The sequence below is a fragment of the Patiria miniata genome, unplaced genomic scaffold (assembly GCF_015706575.1).
Source record: "Patiria miniata isolate m_02_andy unplaced genomic scaffold, ASM1570657v1 HiC_scaffold_29, whole genome shotgun sequence".
In the NCBI taxonomy this organism is placed as follows: domain Eukaryota; kingdom Metazoa; phylum Echinodermata; class Asteroidea; order Valvatida; family Asterinidae; genus Patiria; species Patiria miniata.
Genome location: NW_024037068.1, coordinates 3,655,687 through 3,674,536, shown reverse-complemented (window position 1 = coordinate 3,674,536; position 18,850 = coordinate 3,655,687). Strand labels below are relative to the sequence as shown.

Genomic DNA, 18,850 nt, shown 5'->3' with positions numbered 1-18,850 from the left:
TAACTTATCCAGCGTATTACGTCATCCCATAAGTTTTACCTTGTTTCAGTATGGTTAATAGTTAATAAGTATTCAAATGGAAGAAAAGACATGCATGGGCCAGATGGAGGTACTCTTATGCCTAAATCCTGTCGGAACAAAAATCAGTGCTGTCGTTGGATTACCGATGTGCAGAGTGCGCGTTAAAGGGATATAGGATTATTTGCTTCTCATGCATTTTGTTCGTTTGCAATAATAACACTATTCAAAATTCCAAAACAAAATGTTTAAAGGGAAGATACAACATTTGCAAACATCAAAAAAACGAAATGATCAAATTATCACGAAATATCTTACTGGATTGAGGGAATGACAGTCTAAAGCATCTTGTAAAATCGTGGCTCCTGGTGTGCTTACAATTTCAAGAAAACTTGTATTTTTCCAACGCTGGTCAGCCGACCAGCGTTGGAGAAAACTGGAGTTTTCATATTAAGTTATTCCGCGTTTTCTTTGCAATTTTAATCACACACCTGTGAAGAGGTACAAGCCAGCTAGACCGATTCTCTGGCCTTACAATTCCCCCAAAGTCTATAAATTGCTCCGTTTCATCTTAAGAGGGGTTGGGGAACCAGACTACAAGAACACTGTTGGTTTTCTTGGATTTTCCAGCATCTCCGAGCCCAAAACGTGAAGCAAGTCAATTTAACAGTTTTTGATATAACATACTATATACACCAAATCCATTTATTTCTGAAAATTGCAGCAAAAGCAAATGTTGTACATTCCCTTTAAAATCTGATCTATCAGGGAAATGGACTATGAGTCAATGTTGAAAAGAAAAATGTGCACTCTTGCATTATGGGCTTGCAATTGGCTACCGTGTCGTGTTTTTAATAAAAAGAAACATGAATACCTGTTTTTATCATCTCCGTGAATTGGGGCTACAATATCTTATGTCTTATAACCGCTGAAAATGAAGCTCAGCTAAGAGAAGATGCACTTTTGATATTAACATCTCCTGAGGGCCGAACAGCGGGCTTGGGAGAATTCTACCGCAAGATGATGCTACTACATCATCGGTATCATCTTTCCGTATAATGACGATGTCCTCCCGTCTTGAATGTAACTCATCCCCACGTGGTTCTTGTGAGTCATTGCGCCTATTTTGTCTCTGTCATGCCCCAGTTTTACAGACACATAAATACATTTTCTCGGTTTCGTTCTATAACTGTGTAATGTATAGGCTTTATGCCTATATCAGTGCATGTAAGGTGTGATACACAAAAAGCTTTCGCCCCTTTGTATTTTTCTAGTGGGTGTATAACTTTGACAGTTTTACTTTAGTTCAGCCCATGTTTTCCATTTATGTCTTAGAGAAACACATCTAGCTTCCTTCATTTTTGCCCTGTTCTTTTAAACTAATCCGACATTGTGTTTAGAAACTGCAAGTCATTCACAATATTAAAATATTTACAATATAAAAGCCCAGTGTTGCGATTAGTGTAATTACACAATTGGAAAATCGGAAGACTAAAATAGAGTATAACGCATGTCGATGTCATTTTACAAAATTTCCTTGTGTAATTATAACCATACCATATTAGGCATGCAGTAAGCTACCTTGCAACCACAGGGGCATACTCCGTTAAAAAAAAAGTTACAACAAAAGTAAACCTCAAGTATAAAGAAAGTGTAGGCATATGAGGTCACAACCCGTGCAGAATTCAATACTGTGACTCAACGGTGTTTTCCCATTTTATTTGACAACAGGCCGGACCTGTTTTCGGGGTTGCAGTATCCATTGTTGTAGCCCAGCCCACAACAAGCCCACAGGGTCTGATAGGCATGACGTGGGCACAAAAAATACACAAAGCAAGATCACGGTCAGTGACACATGGATGTGTATTCCCCAGTCATTTTCAACTTTCACAAAATCCGGGTCGATGTAAATTGGGCACAAGAAGATTAGAGAAGAATCATGCTTTCCAGAGGGAGTATTTGTGACGGTCTGAGAAAATGATGGTGTCGACGTTTCGGGCAATATTTCCGGACAGTCTCAGGCGAGCACGTGGTAGAGCGTGTGCGGTGGAAATTGTTAGGCAGTGACAACATTTTACTGCATAATCTTCTATAATAGCCCGATTCACAATAGTGGGACAGATAGGGTGAATATTTGGGGAAATTAAGCCTTTATATGTAGAATAACAAAGAATTTTCAAATTTTCAAAATGGCTGCTTTTGCTTGTTATTCTGTCTTTACCTGTATTTGTTTTAAAAGGACAAATCTGCGATGGCCCTATAGCAAAATATCTTTGCTACCGTATACTAGTGGGGTTATTCTTGAATAACCACACTTGTATCTTCATTCAGTTTCCAAAAACAAAAATGTCATGTGAACGTGCAAATGTATCAACAAAATGACCACCCAATAATACCTTCTACATAGGCCTATGTATATTGGTCAGTAGTAAATAGATTTAGAATTGCAAAAAAGTTCGAAAAAATTACGTCTTCTGAATATTGTCACCAATATTTGGTACGTCCTCGACCGTATCGATATCTCATTTAATCCAGAGTTCAGGTTTTCACACCAAAAAATAAACTACCCAACGCCTAACAGTCACTCGGCGACATTTGCAGAACACTTTCACGGATAGTCCTAGTAAACCTTGTGAAAAGAGTTAGCACTTCGAGTTTCGAAAACAAACTATCCTAGCTTTTCTTTATAACATCCTATACTCCGGTAACAATTACGACTAACTACCGTGAGCATCGGCCAGCTGAGGCCGTCACCTATGGGCGCTAGCCCCGTCAGATCGTCCCACCTGACACGCCACCTGGGCGAGATTTTCTCGGGACCAATGTTTTTCTCCAGCCAGTTTGAATATGAATGCACTATTATATTCCACTCAGTCCCGTTTCGATTAAAATTCTCGGTTGCGGATCGGAGTACACTTTTTTGGTGTGAAAATGTGAAGTTCTGGTTTCATTTGGGCTTTGTGGGGCACTGGGATAGGAATCATAACTCCTTAAATATGCGGATTCAGCAAGTTTGCAAAATAACAACTTTACAAGGAAGAGTCGGTCTACAGACCATTTTGGGGTCCCAAATTGAATTGTATATCGGAGAGCACATATTATCAAAGGACCTGTTTCAGCGGTCCATCGTTCACCTTTGCGGTGGAGTGGAAGGGACTTTTTTTATACTTTCACTCATGAGTGCTTCCACTCATGAGTGCGGAGGAATTTCCAACCAAATTATTTAAAAGTCTTTCTATTCCATATTCTGAAGGCAGTATAAAATAAAGGTAAACATTTTGGGCGCAAAAAGTCAAACTGGCAAATGCAAGAGGCAAGACCCTGCGAAGTGGCCTCTTGATAAGGGACAAAGTGGACTTTGAAATAACGGTTTGAGTTAAGGTCATGAAAGCTCTTAATAATTAAAATTGTATGAGCATCATGCCCAACTCCCCACAAACATGATTTGACTGTAATACATGTATATCTGAAGTCTGACGTACCCGAAGCATGAAGCAGTCCAATATCCTTGGAAAAAAATCAGAACATAATTAGGCCTATAGTACAATTTTATGCTGTAAAATAAAAACGTCATTTCATAACCCACTATACTCTCCACGTACCTACACTGACTAAATGCATAATTAGGAAAACAAACGTGAAACAATTATAATATAATATATAAATGGATTAAGAATTAATACATTAATCAGATAAATCAATCGAATCGATCAAATAAATAATCCAGCCCTAAATTGGGAGAAAATCGTTCATGACAACGAGTACAAATTCTAAACCTACAAAATTCTGAATACCCGCTAGGCTCTAGACGATGTACTTGATGTACTGTTGAACTCTTTAAATACCAATCCTATGCAAACAGCGAAACCTTCTGGTTTTACCCAACAACATTTAGTAAGGGTGATTTTTCAAGGAAGCCAGACGAGTGGAAAATAATGCTGCTTTGTAAACGCGCATTATGTTTGCGCCCTGTGATCCGTGTATTGTCCAATGTACTGAAAAGGTTCACCTTAAAACGTCTGGGAATGTCATGCATGTTTGTGCGGTGTGTTACAAAGTTCTGCTTTGATGCCAAAGGACTAAAATAAACATTTCTAATATTCACAACGTCAATTCACAATTTAAGATTCACAACGTATGTTTGGTTTCCAAGCTGCTTTCCCTTAACTGGTGGAAAATATATATCATTTTCTCAATTCTGATGTTGGATATGAATATGAATTTCTCACGAGCTTAAAAGAGAACAAAAATAACTCGAACCGAATTGAGGTTACTATAAATAAGTTAATGGAAACATGCACGATAATCCAAAATGATTGTCAAGGTAAGGTTGCCACTTCTCAATGCATTGCAACTTAAAGGGAAGGTGAAGGAAATTTCGCTTCATTACACCCACCAGAAGCTATAAAACAAATCGTGCGTCTTGAGCTGAGACTGAATCTGACAGCGCCTTAGGTGCCTGGTGCTTTTTCACACGCAACATAATTAGACGAATTTGACTGGTGACAACAACTTGTGCAATCTGTCTGTGTCTGTAGGCTTACAACGCCTACTCCAACCTTCCGTGCCTTCGAGCGCATGAGCACGGTACGGACATCCGAGGAGTCATTATGTGGATTAGTTAACCCCACGGGGTGTTTTCCGTCAATTGACAAGATGTCAGGAGGAATGGACGATTGCGCCTGAAAATACCCGTCTCTATACCCACGAGCCTTTGATAGCTCAACCAATTTGTAAAGTGGAGCGCCGTGGTCAAACAAAATAATGCCCGGCTAATGTGCGACGTGAAACATGGTGCTTGTGTTCTTGGGCAAGACTCTTTACCACAATTGCCTCCCTCCACCCATGCAGGACTATCAATGGAAACCGTTAGTGAGACAATACAGACCGGATTGCGATGAGAACGAACTGCTGCAGAAAACTGTTTTCAAAACCTGCATATTTGGGAAGAGCTTGAGACTTTGGTACAAAAAAAAAATATATTACTGTGTTTTTATTTTAAAATTTGAAACATTCATTTTTGCTTGGTAAACTTTGTCAAACGAAATATTACGCATAAGAGGATTTTTGTCTATTTAAATATTTTACATTCAGGCTTTTTAAACAATTTCATTTTGTTCTGGCTTAACATCTGTCGGCTTTGTGCCTTTTCACTGCGAAGTTCAAACTAGAGTTCAAAAGTCAGTTTTTAGACTTTAGAAATAAAAATAAGAAGTGTTTTTCAGCCTAAATTTATTTCCAGGTACCAATAATCAGGCCCAGAGGAACAATTATGATTGGTCAGTGTTGGATGCGTGAGCTTAACATCTTGATTCTGATTGGTCAATATTGGCAGGATCACGATAAATATTCATGAGTAATGAAACTGGTCTCTAAAAAGAGATACCCCAAAAGTTTCTTCATTGTAATAAAAGGCTTTAAAATGATTTTTAAAATAAATATATTTCAAATTACCAATGCAACAAAGTGTGAAAAAATAAGCACTTAATTCTTGAGGAATCCAATGCATGTTGTAACTGGTTTACAGCCCCATAGGTTTGTGCACAAAATTGCCTGGTCTGCAAATTTGTCATCCAGAACCAATATGCATTACGAATATCGAAAAGGTTTAAAGCTATAGTCCATCATTTGCAGCCATCCGAAAAGTAACTGGCGTAATTATTGTTGAAAAACAAACTTGGTTGAAAGATAGTAAGGGAACTAAACTCCCTGTGAAATTATTCTTTCTGGGAAGCTGTCATTTTGAAGTAATTAACGAAAGAAGGCATTTCCAACGGTGATTCTTAAGAAGCACCGTAGGAAAATTTAAATTAGTCGTTCGTTTTGTTATTCAGCGCAGCGCGCACAAGTATTGGAACGACGCACACGCGCGCGCGGTTGTTATAATTCGTCGGATCAGTGCGCTTCGTCGCGTATAGCTGCAATTAAAACATGATTCAGTAACTTTTGATTTGAAATTGAGATCTTAGAATGCTGTTTTTCTCGGAATGTACAGCTGAAGCTTAGCTGAAACTTCATCAGGTTAGCTGCTCAGTATCCTTCATTAGATTTTGAACTCTTTTGTTGCTTCAAACGAACAAAATGCACCAATTACAAATGATGGACTGTAGCTTTAATTGTCTTTTTCATATCTAGACTCTTATCACAGACTCTAATTATAATTCATGTGTATGCCGCAAATCACAAATGTCAGCTCAGTCGAAATGAGGACTTTGCAATGCACTAATAATATTCTACGGTGTCTTTATCACAACATGCGCTATCTAGCGCAAACGGAAAGACACCTATCAGCACCGATAAATTACGAGACATATGGTGGCCGGCCGTGTTGTTTTGGTCTATTACGATGTATGACCTAATTTGTAATTATTTGGGATATGGATACTGTCCTATTTTAATGACATTTTGTAGTCAACAAATTAAGAAATCTTCGGTAAAAAAGGCTTGGGTGCGATAATATAATGTAACTGTAATATCAAGAAAAAATATATAAATATATACAGGGCGAGTAAAAAAAAAATGGAAACCCAAATGTCAGGACCATTTTCTTAAAAAAATTCTGCATGTAGCACGAGTGCGAGTAATGTTTTTCTTGCGAGTACGGAACGAGTACATTCTCATGAGTACGAGTATAACGAGTACTTCAACACTGGTTGAATCAGCATTGAATGACAAAAAAATGGCATTAAAACTTTATTTGAATGAGCAGCCTTCAAATTTAATATAGCCTGGTATCGGGTTCCCCTTTGATGGCAACTCACGCTCCATTAGACACAGCCTATGTACGAAACACCATGGCAACTCCCAGGGGTCCGTACACCAGACAGACGTGTTTCCAATAACGAACCACGGCACGATCGAATGTATTATGCGTGGCAATTGATGTATAATTTGGAGGGGGTGGGGGGACCTGAACAATGCTCAATGCATTTCGACAATAATGTCTGGTGGAAAGAGGGGGCGTTCCCCTCAGCAACGCCTCCCTTCGAATGGTAGTCCAACAATATAGTAAGACTTCACAGAAAACACACAGGACCAGGACTTGGAGTGATCTCTCAGCCTCATTAATTAAATGGGACTCATCAGATACTGTATACTGAGCCCCACTGCCACTGATTGAAAAATGTGCATTTTTGAGCATTGAAATATTGACTGTTTTACAACTTTATGTTTGGTTTGGATTGACACAATTACCTGGTTACTAACACAAGAAAATTATAGGTTGGGCATTTCAAGATGTCTCTAGTTTCTTTGAATTTTTTTTTTCAGAGAAAACTGCCCAAAAATCTTAACATTGGAAATTACACGAAAACTAGAAACCCAGAAATCAATACCAGACTTAATAATCCTGTGTTAGTAACCAGACTAATTAAAATACAGTTGTAAAATATGGCTACATTTCAATACAAAAATGGCAAATCCCCCCACGTTTCTGTTTGATAATCATTTGGTGAAGTGTTACCATCTGATGTTTCTCATCACTTTCGTTACTAAAAAAAACCTAGACGAATCTGGATGATATAGGCATAAGGTTTTATACTTCATTTGACATGAAATAAAAACCACATGCTCTGTGCCTTGTAGCGATTCTAATTATTTTTTGACTTGATCCACATTCAGAGGCATTGAGATACGGTCGTCGTGAAACTTGGTAGGTACAAATTAAAAGAACGTGTTAATAAAAAGGCAGTATAATGTACAAGGTGACACCATAATTACAGCACTCATCAAATGTTGGGTTTTTTTTGTAAATGAAACGCCTCCAGCGTCTCTTAGGCGGACTTTGGTGCTATATAAACTGTCATTTATTATTGTATATTTGTAAAAGAAACATTTTTGTTTTTTCTACTTGCAAAATTTGTCATCTGAAATCAGACAGACCAGATACATTTTGAATTATATACATGGAGTAAATATCTGTCCTTAATAATAGGTAATGTATCACTATCTTTACATGACAATACCTTGCTGGACTGTTAGTGAATGACAGTGTAAAGCATCCTGTAAAATCATGGCACCTGGTATACTGTCATTTTCAAGAAAAGTGGTATTTTGGTATCAATTTCCAACGCTGATCGGCCGATCAGCGTTGGAAACAACTGACTTTTTTTTCAAATACTGGCCCCAATTGACCTTCGCACTTGTTTGCAATCTATCACAAACCTATGAACGGGTACGAGCCAGCTAGACTGGTTCCCTGACCTTACAATTCCCCAATGTATGTAAACTGCTCTGTTTCTTCTTATATGGAGTCAGGGAACCAGACTACAGGAAAATGATAGTTTTTCTTGGTTTTTATAGCATTTTCGAACCCAAAACCTCAAAAAAGTCAGTGTAACTATATTTGCTATATATTTCCAACCCCCCAATTCCATCCATTTCTGAAAATTACAGCAAAAGCAAATGATGTATATTCCCTTTAAACTGAAAAAAGGGGAAAAGCGGAAAAGACCTATGCTCTGTTCATAAACAGACATGTCAAGGGATTTCGTTGAGTCCCCAGCAACCCCTTTGTGAGTCAGAGTGTTGAGTGACAGGACAAATGCTGCCGGGCTCCAAGGTAGCTTAGTCTGGCCTGGGCATAATTACACTGATGGCTGGCTAGTGAAACACGACACTCTTGCCAATTACCCTTGGCTGCTAAGCAGAGAGGAGAAATGCTTAGCAAAACATGCTGTGATAATTCTACTGATGGCTGGTAGGTGTAACAATCATAAGCGGGGAAAATTTGCTGAGCTAAATATGCTGTGTTTGTCAGTGCAGTTACAAGACCCCCTCTTCTCTTTGACAATGAATAGAAAAAAACTGTGCACGCATAAAAAAAGATCGCCTATGCTTGAGTATGGGTCATAATTGGCCTTTTCGCACAAATCTTGAGGTTGATGTGGGGTTTCACACTTGAAAAATTTCAGCCCTGTGCCAACCCTGCGTCAACCTGAGATTGATTTCACCCCAGGTTGAACTCAACCCTGCTCCAGACCAGGGTTGAGATTTTCCACCCAGGTTGAAACTCTCACCGGGGTTCAAAACAGCAGTAACCGAGCTTATTGAAGTGTGAAACGATGCAGGGTTGAACGCAGGGTTGAAAAATAGTACTCAACCCGGGGTGGCACAGGTTTCCCCAGGGTTGAGTTCAACCCGGGTTGACGGGCTGTAGTGTGAAAAGGCTTTTCCCTGTTATCTCTGAACTTTTGCCGCTCAATTGATACAAACAACTATTTCTCCGTTTTTAAATCTTTTTTTTTATTCTCTGCATTTATCAAGTACTTTTTGTCCTAAACATTAGCAGTTTTACTGACTACCGTTTTTTCACCAATGTAAAAGATATTAAGATATTTTAAATCAAATTTCATTGAAGATTTTCTCCAATCTACTTTACGTTTCAAGAGAAAAAATATGTATTTTTCATTTTCTTAAAAATAAGAACGTGCACAAATCGAACTCCTATGCTCCGATTACAATGATATGCATGGACAGTTAGGGGTCAACAATAATATGGGGATTTTTGTGGGCTCTGAAATGAATATACATTAATTATGTCGCTACATATTCAAGAGTATTCTTCAATTTACATTTGCTAGAAAATTAAAGGGGGGGGGATGACTTGCGCAACAAATTATGGCGCAACTTGCGCAATCATTGTAGTTTGCATAAGTTGTGGCATTGTGACTAAAAATGACCTATTTTACCGTTGTGGAGCCTTTTGCTGCACAACTTATCAAGGTTGATACAAGGTTTTGCCCTTCAGTTCACCTATGTATTTTTTATAAACACTGTATACTCAGTGTTGTCCCAAGTGATTTTTGAGGAAAAAATCACTTGGTGGGACTCGAACCCACAACCTCCTGCTTACAAGTGCAGACGTCTTACCACTCAACCACCGAGCTAGCTGGGGTCGGTTGGCTGGTTCGAATCTGATGTAGCAGCGGGTACCGCAACCAAACTGTTCATAAGATGGAATTTGTGTCACCCCAATGCAAATTCCATCTTAGAATACTCACAGCTTTGTGTTTGAAGTAAATAAACTGCTATTTCACTTGTGACACAGTTTTTTCGAGTTGCCGCAAGATTCCGAAAAAAGTCCAACGGAAGTATTTCCAAAATGGCGGGCAGAGGTGATTCAACGTCTGTTTTATGAACAAACAAAATCATACACAAACAGCCGTCGTAAATGCTGTCATTATCCTCGTCCAAGATGTTTAGATTATTTAAAACGTTGCGCAGCTACCCAACGTTTCGTGAAATCGATCGTAAGTTTATTGTGCAGCTACGCAATAAACTTGTTGCGCAAGTCCTACGCACGGCGTAAGTTACGCACTGTTTCGTGAAATCGGCTGCGGGTCAGGGCCAGGATTAAGAGGCTCCACCCCGGGTAGAAAATCCAAACTCTACAGCTGACCCATGTAAAGCCCAGTGTAGTTTGAACGGTATGCCTTGCCTACCAACATTTGATGGGACCCGGTTCGGTTTACGGAGTTCCCGTGGTGATTTCAACACTAGGTAGACGAGACCGATAGTGTAAAAAGGCTTTATAATGTCACTGTATGGCGGTTCAACTTTAGAGCAAGTCTTGAATGCGTACCGTCTTGCGCACGGCGTTAGTGAATCCTTGGTTGAATTTGTACCACAGTTTTCCAGCTAGCTGTTCCTGCTGTTCTCGTCTCGCCTCGGCCTTGCTGTTCTGGCTTGATCCGGGGTCATTATTGGCATCGACACCATCGGTGCTGGCTGCTGTATCAGCTGTGAAATTTTGAAATAAATAATGTAAAAGAAATATCAGTTCCAACCTTAGGGGAGTCAGGTTGGCGTAGCAGTACTTTCCTCGCCTTCCACCGCTGTGACCCGGGTTCGAATCCCGCCCGGGCCAATATGTGGATTGGGTTTTCAGTCCCTGCCTGATTCCGTGGGTTTTCCTCAGAATATTCCTCTGGGTTTTTCCTCCCACCTCTAAAACTGTAATTTCTTCTCATTGACTTCTCTCTACACTACTATAGGTTTCTTCAGGCTTTCAAGATACAGTGCTTAGGGTACTTTTGAGGAATCCTTGGTTTCATTACCAGAAAGAAATCAAATTAAAAAAAATAATAAATAATTACATTTTCATGTGACACGTTCTGTTTAAACCAGACATGAGATACAACCAAGTTTTTGTAAATTTCTGATCCTAAATATGTTTAAGATATACTGTAAAGGGTATTTTTTTATGTGCCTCTTTTTGAATTTGTAGAGGTGTGTCATTTCAAGAAATGCTAAACCCAAACTTTAAAGAGAACTTCAAATGGGCAGAATTTTGTCAAGGAAAGGTTTCAAAAAAAAGTTTCAAAATTAAACAGTCATTATAATGTGGTCAATCATTAAAAGTGACTTCAAACTATTTTTTCAATGTTTGACAGGCACTTTGCTTTACGTAATTACTCTTGGAAATAAATGGCTTTAAAGAATGTGTCCCGACTTGACAAAATCATACATCAAATGTAACAGGGACACGAAAAAAAGTGGACGCAAAATTTATGGACCCCATCCAAATGCTGCAAAATGGCAGAGTGGATTTTGAAAGAATCAAAGGGCAATTAGTTGCACGAAGAGGAAAAAAATTACAGTGTTTATTAATTTATAAAAACAAATTCTCACCTAACTTAGGCCCCGGCGATTTTTTCTTGATGATACGGCCAAAGAAATCTCTAGTGGGCTGTAAAAAACAAAAGTACGAGTTCGATTTAAACTGCAGACAAATTTTAAAATAACGAAAGAATAAAAGAATGATAATTATATAATATATGTGAGTCGTCCTGGCAAAATGAGACGGGACTGGTCACAGCACGTATTGGAGAAAAATGCAACAAACCAAAATGGGCATGTTTTTTTCCCCCCGATTTTCAGATTAATTGATATTTGTAATCTTTGTTATGTCTACTACACATATTTTTAAGATATTGTATACAAATCGTGGAATAAAAGCGTTTTTAAGCAAAACAATTGGCATCTTTCCGTTTCACAAATGTAAAACTCAAAACTTTAAAGGCCTTTTTCTCAGTATTCAGCATAGCTGCCAACATTTCAAAATTTGAATTAGTAATGAACAAATTTTTGAAGCAAATTTGCGTCCACATGGGCGAGCGCGTAGCGCGAAGCCATTCTCGGCGTGGGGTCCGGGGCCCGCCCAAGGGCCCCGGGAAAATTTGGTTTCTAGATGCTCTGTGGTGCAATCTGAGGCCATTTCTGGCCACTTTCCTTTAACATTTTTAAGCAGGATTTTTGTTTAATTATAAGAACAATTTTTGTTTCACATGTCATTTAACGAACACCACTATCTCATGAACAAAATAAAAGGGATGCAACATACCTACTACAGGACCCGCGCATCACTTTCATTGAGGGTTCTGTAAGTTGCCGATTTTGCTCTCCTGAGAAACTTGTCATCAAAGTCTCTGGAGTAGCAAGGACCTCTCTGTTGAGCTTTTGTGATCAGCACAGAGGACAGTACATCAGTGCTCATCGATCCCCTGAAGTCTGTCTTGTTTTTCCTCACTTGGCTAAATACCCGTTCACATTCTGCATTGCTGTGTGGAATTGTGAGGATGCCCAGCATGACTTTTGCAAGTCTGTCATAACATAGCTGCCCAGATGGATCCTTCTCTGCAGCCAGTACTGCCCATTGCTTGTCACAATCTGTTTCATTCTGTACTGCCTCTGGAATATCAGCAAGTTGATACGCAAGAAACTGACTCTGTAGTATATCTGTAGCCTCGTACTTCGTTTCATCTTCTTTAACAAACAGCATGCAGGGAAACTTGTCTGTGAAATACTTAACAGATGAGAACTTGGCATTCACTCTCAGACTACAATCTGCTACTTCAGCATGTGCAAGAACAACAGATTTCAAAGGAAATTTTGTGACAATATAATCACAAGCCTTTGTGTAATACAGACGCACCATTGCAAAAAACTTCTTGCAGTCAGTGTCATCTAACTCTTTGTCCATGATGTCTCTTGTTTCACTTCCAATGACAAGCTCCTTGTCTTCTTTTTGATTCTTGGGGTTCTTGTAGTTGACATATGTCAAGTCAGTGACAGCTTTAATGGCCTCTGGTTCTACAAATTTGCTGTAGAGATCAAGCAACAGCCCTTCCAGTTCTCTTTTCAGTTTATGTACATAAGGACTTCTTGTCTGAAGAATGACACTTTTTCTGTCAAATGCAGATATACTTTGACTGAGAAAGTGTGCTACGGCAAGTTTATACTTGGACTGTAGTGCTGTAGCAATCCTTTGCTGTCTTGTTTCTTCATTCCCCTCTTCAGTTTTTGAAGTGTTTCGGCCATGACTTGAAGCTACAGAAGGCTTAGGTGTACTTGGTTTCTTCTTAGATGATCCCGACGGTTTTCCAACCTTGCTGGCCGCTGCTACAGGTGGATGTACATTTGGTTTCTTGGTTGTCTTGACACTTTCAGTCCGTTGTCTTTTACAAGTCTGAACTGTTCCGTCAACTTGGCGTTTTTCTCCTTGAGATGCAGCATGTCTTTGTGGACTTGATCCTTTTGATGTACTGGGTGGAGTGCTGGAGGACGAAGATTTACTGGCGAGTATCGAGGACACACCATCTGCAGACTTGCTTGTCATGTTGGAACTACCAGGTAACATCTTTGGAATACGAAATGCCTGGATGTTTGGTGAAATTTGGTCAGCAGGGCTTTGCTTTTTGGCCCCTTTCCCCTTGGGCTTTTGCTCCTCCTCAAAGAAGATTTGGAGTGCATTCCACTGATTGAGAAAGCGTGGTAAACACTGACCAAGAAACAGCCATCGGGTGCAAACATGCTTCAAAACTGCTTGAACCTCATTACCGCATAGTTTTTGGAATTTTCTCAATTCCAACTTCCTGTTAACACTAGCCTCAAGATAGTAAAACACATCAATAAGAAGGGAATCAATGGAAAAAGGAATTGCAGATGATGCAGCCTTTGCAGCAAGATCAATCCGATGATTTGGACAACCAAGAACAATTATCTCAGGCTGACACTCTTTCAAGTAAGTCCCAACTCCTTTCAGACGACCAACCATCACAGATGCGTTGTCCGATCCCAATGCGGTACAATTTTGCCATGGCACATCATGCTTTTTCAATTCTGTTATGAGAAGTTTTGCAATGTTTTCACCAGTTGACTGATCTTCCAATTCAGTCATTGACAACAATGAACAGACAACTTGCTTGACCTCACTGTCATAGTAATTGACGACGATTGGGTACAGCTTGCTACTACTTGTGTTGCTTCCATCAGTGGAAATGGCAAATGGGCTTGCTTTCATAGACGATATCATTCTGCTCTGACCATCTTTAGCCATTTCATGCACCAAACATGTAGTTTTGGTCCTAGCACTTGAAAACTTCTTTACCTCCTCAGAATTTGGAAAGGCTTTTCTCAACAAAGGCCCGACATGACTAGCTGCAGAGAGTGGAATGTTGTGTTCCAAGTAAAATGCTGTAAACAAGCACTCAGCTCGTGTGACATTTAAATCTTGTGATGTGGATGCCCACGATGTCAGTTTCATTGTTGAATGAGCTTCGGTCCTCATGCTCATGCTATCTACATGCAGTTTTGATTTTGTGTGCTTAACGATGTCATTACGACCGCCGTGTGCGATGGAGACATCTCGCCTACATACCTTGCAGAACGCATGCTGTTTGTCCTTTTTTGACGATGTGATGAAATCAAATTCCTGTCCGTATTTTTTCCCGTAAAACTGACCCTTTCTGGTTGCCTTGGTAGTCATGGTGATGTCGCTCACGTAACATTAAGTGTGAAAAATTGTTCCGTGAAAACTACGAACGTCAAATAAATACGTGCACAACAACTACCTAAATACACGCGGTGCAGCGCAGCGCGGTACGGTATATACACATGGCGATTTTTCGGTGGCACTCGCACGCTGGTTCCCAGTGTTTATACACACGTACATAAACGAACTCGCTGGTGCCCAGCAATAACGCTCTTCACATTAGACTTGAAAACAAGTCCGTAATTGATCGGATTTAGTCCGCCTGCGCATCGTGCGGGAACATTCAGTGCAACCTCGGTCCCAGTATGCGTGTGCGTATAAACAATCCAATTACGATACTTTGGATTGCGGAACGTTAAACTGCGCAGCACAGGTTCATAGCGGTGGCGTAAGCAGACAAAAATGACAGTATCCAAGGACTTGATTTCAAATCTACACTCAGTTATTCTTCTGTATTTCGGTTTTGCAATGAAAAGAACGTAATAGTATCGATACTACTAACCGACGTGTGAGTGTTTCTGTTTTGTTCGCATTAGAAACAACGCAAGTACAAGAGAAAAAGTATCGATTCCATGTTTTTCAACGTTTCGGTTTTATTTCCAATGAAATCAATGTGAGTACATGACAAAAAAGAATCGATCCAAATCCGAATTCCGTGAATTCGGTTGTCAAATCAAAAACTGGGGCGGACATTGTCGAATTCGTAACTTTCAAGAGCAATTTCGTAATTTCGTATTTTTTTCATTAATTCGTAACAATTACGCTTTTTTCGTAACAGTTGGCAGCTATGTATTCAGGGATGCAACTGGGAATTTAGAAAAAAAACGAGGACACTCCAAACCACAAAAGGTTATGAACAGTATTTTTCAATTTGTAATGGCATTCATGAGAAGTAAAAAAACGAGGAAATTAGCTGATCCTAGGAAAAATTGCATGCCTGAGCATTTTACTTTCTTGACATGTCGATAAATGCAAAGCTTAAACAGCCACAAGTTGTCAACGGAATGTCCGATTGAAGTGCAACAAACAGTATTGTAACGAGAATTTTATTCTCTGTCCAAATACCTGCAAACCCTCATTTTGACATCTGCCTAGTTCGTATCATTTTGCCAGAACGCCTCACATATAATTAAAGAATCAAAAACAAAAGGATGATTTTTGAAGAGCAATATGTTGTACCTTTTCAGGTTCATCCTGGACTTTCTTGGGCTGTAGTTTCTCCAAGTGTCGTGGGACTTTGGACTGAGCCGATGGTCCAACTTTCTTCGCTGGTGCAGACGGTTTACTTCCCTTCTTCATATCTCTTTAAAGGTAATATACAACATTTGCAAACATCAAAAAACCACAACTACCAAATTATTATGAAATACCTTAGTTGACTGAAAGTGAAAAATAGTCGCAAGCATCCTGTGAAATCATGGCACCTGGTGTGCTGTCATTTTGAAAGAAAAGTGGAATTTTTGTATCAGTTTCCAACGATGGTCGGCCAACCATTGTTGAAAAACTTTGACTTTTTTCAAATACTGCCCCCAATTTACCAAATGTAGTTAGTTAGCCCACATTTTGTCTGCAATCGGTTACACACCCGTGAACGGGTGCACGCCAGCTAATATGGTTCCCTGACCTGACAATTCCTAGACATCTATAAATTGCTCTGTTTCATCTGAAGTAGGGTCAGGGAACCAGACTTCAGGCCAGTGTTACAATATTTGCTATAAAATACTTATCCCCAATCCGTCCACTTCTGAAAATTACAGCAAAAGTAAATGTTGTATATTACCTTTTAAGTCACCATTAAAAAAAATAAAATAATAAAATCGGCATTGCCGACTTCACAGTGCCCCTCTTCATCTACATAGGCATTAAAATAGGTTTATGAAAATCAAAATATAAGTTTTTAAAGGTCTTCCAGGTACCAAGAAATAGGCATTTATAGGTTTTTAGGGTGCAATTTTTCAGCATGAGGGAGAAGAAATACAGTGAAGAGCTCATTTCAAACACTTGTAAGAAAATCTAAGAGGCAGGCATGCAACTGAGAATTTAGAAAAACGAGGAAAATTCCAAACCACACCAGACTTTGTACAGTGTTTTTCAATTTGTAATGGCATTCATGAGAAGTAATGAAAACAAGGAAATCAGCGGATCCGAGGAAAAGTTGCATGCCTGAAGAGGGCTTTATTGACAATGTGGTTATTTTGGCATCATGATTATTGACTGTGGTTCTTTTGGCATCATAACTAAACTGTGGGACAAATTGATTTTTAAAATATCCTTTTTTTTTTTCCAATGAATTGAAGAATAAAAAATATAGGTTTTATTGGTTATAAAGGTTACTTTAAAAAAAATAGGTTCCCAAGTTGAAATAAAAGTTTCCATAGGTTTGACATGCTGAGGCATGGCATTGCTATCAATCGGACAAGAAGCAGGCTAAATTGTCAGAATTTTCATGAAGGTGTGGAATTTGATACTACGTACCTATTTTTGCCGCCAACTGCTGCTTCACTGCGTCTCATTTTCTCCAAAGTGATCTAAAAAAAAAAAGAAACAACAAATTGGAAACAATGCATATTTTCATGTCAGAGTTTTAACAAATATGAACCTATAATTGAATAATACAGTAATGAGAATGTAACTTTTGAGAGAGTAAGTAAAAGAAAGGTCTATCACGAGCCAGTATGGGCTCCATGCGCCAACAAACGAGGGCGCCCTTTTACCTAGCAATGATGTCCCATGGGCGGGACACATACATTTCGCTGGTTGACGCGCACCGTTCCTTGTGTGTGACGCACGTACACCAGGGGATTTGTACTATGTACACGCAGTGGCCGCGCTTCCCGGCAAAATTGCAGTCAGGCAAGATGGCGTCGTTCGGTCACCCCCAACTGTACTTTCTTTGCCTGTGAGGGGGTACTTGTGAACGGAGCGGATAGCCCATCGGACTGGCGTTTATCTCCGGTTTCCTCGGCATGAAACGACTGAGGATATTTCTATTCCCCCTGGATGGGATGCCGGATACACCCAAACTAATGCCGGTACCCATTAATACTCCTGGGTGGAGAGAGGCATGTGGGGATGAAGTGGCTTGCCCAAGGACACAACATATGGCCAGCAGCTGGATTTGAACCCCTGACCCTCTGATCATGAGTCACGCACTCTAACCACTAGGCCACACAGAGAGTAAGGGCAGGTTATATTTTCTGTATTTTGAGGACTAAATTTGTCACTAAATTGCTTGTAGTCAAGAGTTTAAGAAAGAACAATAATTTAACGTTGGCTTACTTCTCTAGCTATGAGTTGCTTGGCCGCATAAGTCATCTGTTTGGTGGGTGGCGTGCTGCTGAACCTCACAACAGAGTCAAGGTTTCTGAAATGGACGAGACACATGAAGAAAGTCAACACAGATTTATTTCAACATACAGAGGTATATCTATGATGACGAAGCAACTCCGAAATTAGATGTGACAAGAAAAAGTCCAGAGTGCAATATTGAGGATTTGAATTTGGGAAATTCGCAAGTCAGCTATCACTTAATGAACGCCCATATGTGGATTTTGAAGAAAAATACTACTTTGCAACAACTTTATGCGGTAAGGAAACCTTCACATAATTCTGTGAGAGCTGAATTTTTACGTGAACCCAGTAATTAGAATTAATACAATAGATAATTAGTGAAAATTAATTAGTAAAGATTTGTGTCTCTTCGTGAAAACGAAAATTCACGTCCCCTACATTTTTGCCCTTTCTGTTCAATGAGTTTTTCCATATGGAAGCAGCTGAGAATGTAACAAGATATGTAGCTTTTCGTGAAAACGAAAACCTCAGTTGACCTACTTTTACCCCTTTCCATGCAATAGGTTTTGTATGCGTTCAAGGGGCCAAAATGTATGTGGCTCTTCGTGAAAACGCAAATGCAATTATCGAGGTTTCTGCCCCTTGCATCATTAATGCAATTTGGAAACTAATGATGTTATGTTTACAGAAACATGTCAAAATGGTTAAGTACGATGTTTTAAAGCAAAAAAGTGAAAAAAAATGTAAAATCAAAAAAATAATAATTGT

At 39.4% G+C, this 18,850-nt stretch overlaps 2 protein-coding genes across 2 annotated transcripts in view; both read right to left on the bottom strand.

Annotated features, from left to right (window-relative positions):
- Nucleotides 1-9,944: 9,944 nt before the first annotated feature.
- LOC119735639 (chromosome transmission fidelity protein 18 homolog) overlaps nt 9,945-18,850 on the bottom strand; it is a 36,062-nt gene continuing 27,156 nt past the window's right edge. Inside the window, exons 19-23 of the mRNA XM_038209431.1 lie at nt 18,071-18,155; nt 17,267-17,319; nt 15,971-16,094; nt 11,650-11,707; nt 9,945-10,758 (exon numbers count right to left, since the gene is read on the bottom strand). Of these exons, the coding sequence (XP_038065359.1) occupies nt 10,577-10,758; nt 11,650-11,707; nt 15,971-16,094; nt 17,267-17,319; nt 18,071-18,155 (502 nt within the window). The 3' untranslated portion in view covers nt 9,945-10,576. The remainder of the gene's footprint in view (nt 10,759-11,649; nt 11,708-15,970; nt 16,095-17,266; nt 17,320-18,070; nt 18,156-18,850) is intronic.
- Nucleotides 12,273-15,576, bottom strand: LOC119735640. Its single transcript, XM_038209432.1, has one exon. The coding sequence runs from the start codon at nt 14,783-14,785 to the stop codon at nt 12,365-12,367; it is 2,421 nt and encodes an 806-aa protein (XP_038065360.1). The 5' UTR covers nt 14,786-15,576; the 3' UTR covers nt 12,273-12,364.

Bases quoted from the DNA above. Each gene is read 5' to 3' on its own strand.
- LOC119735640 (XM_038209432.1), bottom strand. From the start codon at position 14,785: ATGACTACCAAGGCAACCAGAAAGGGTCAGTTTTACGGGAAAAAATAC.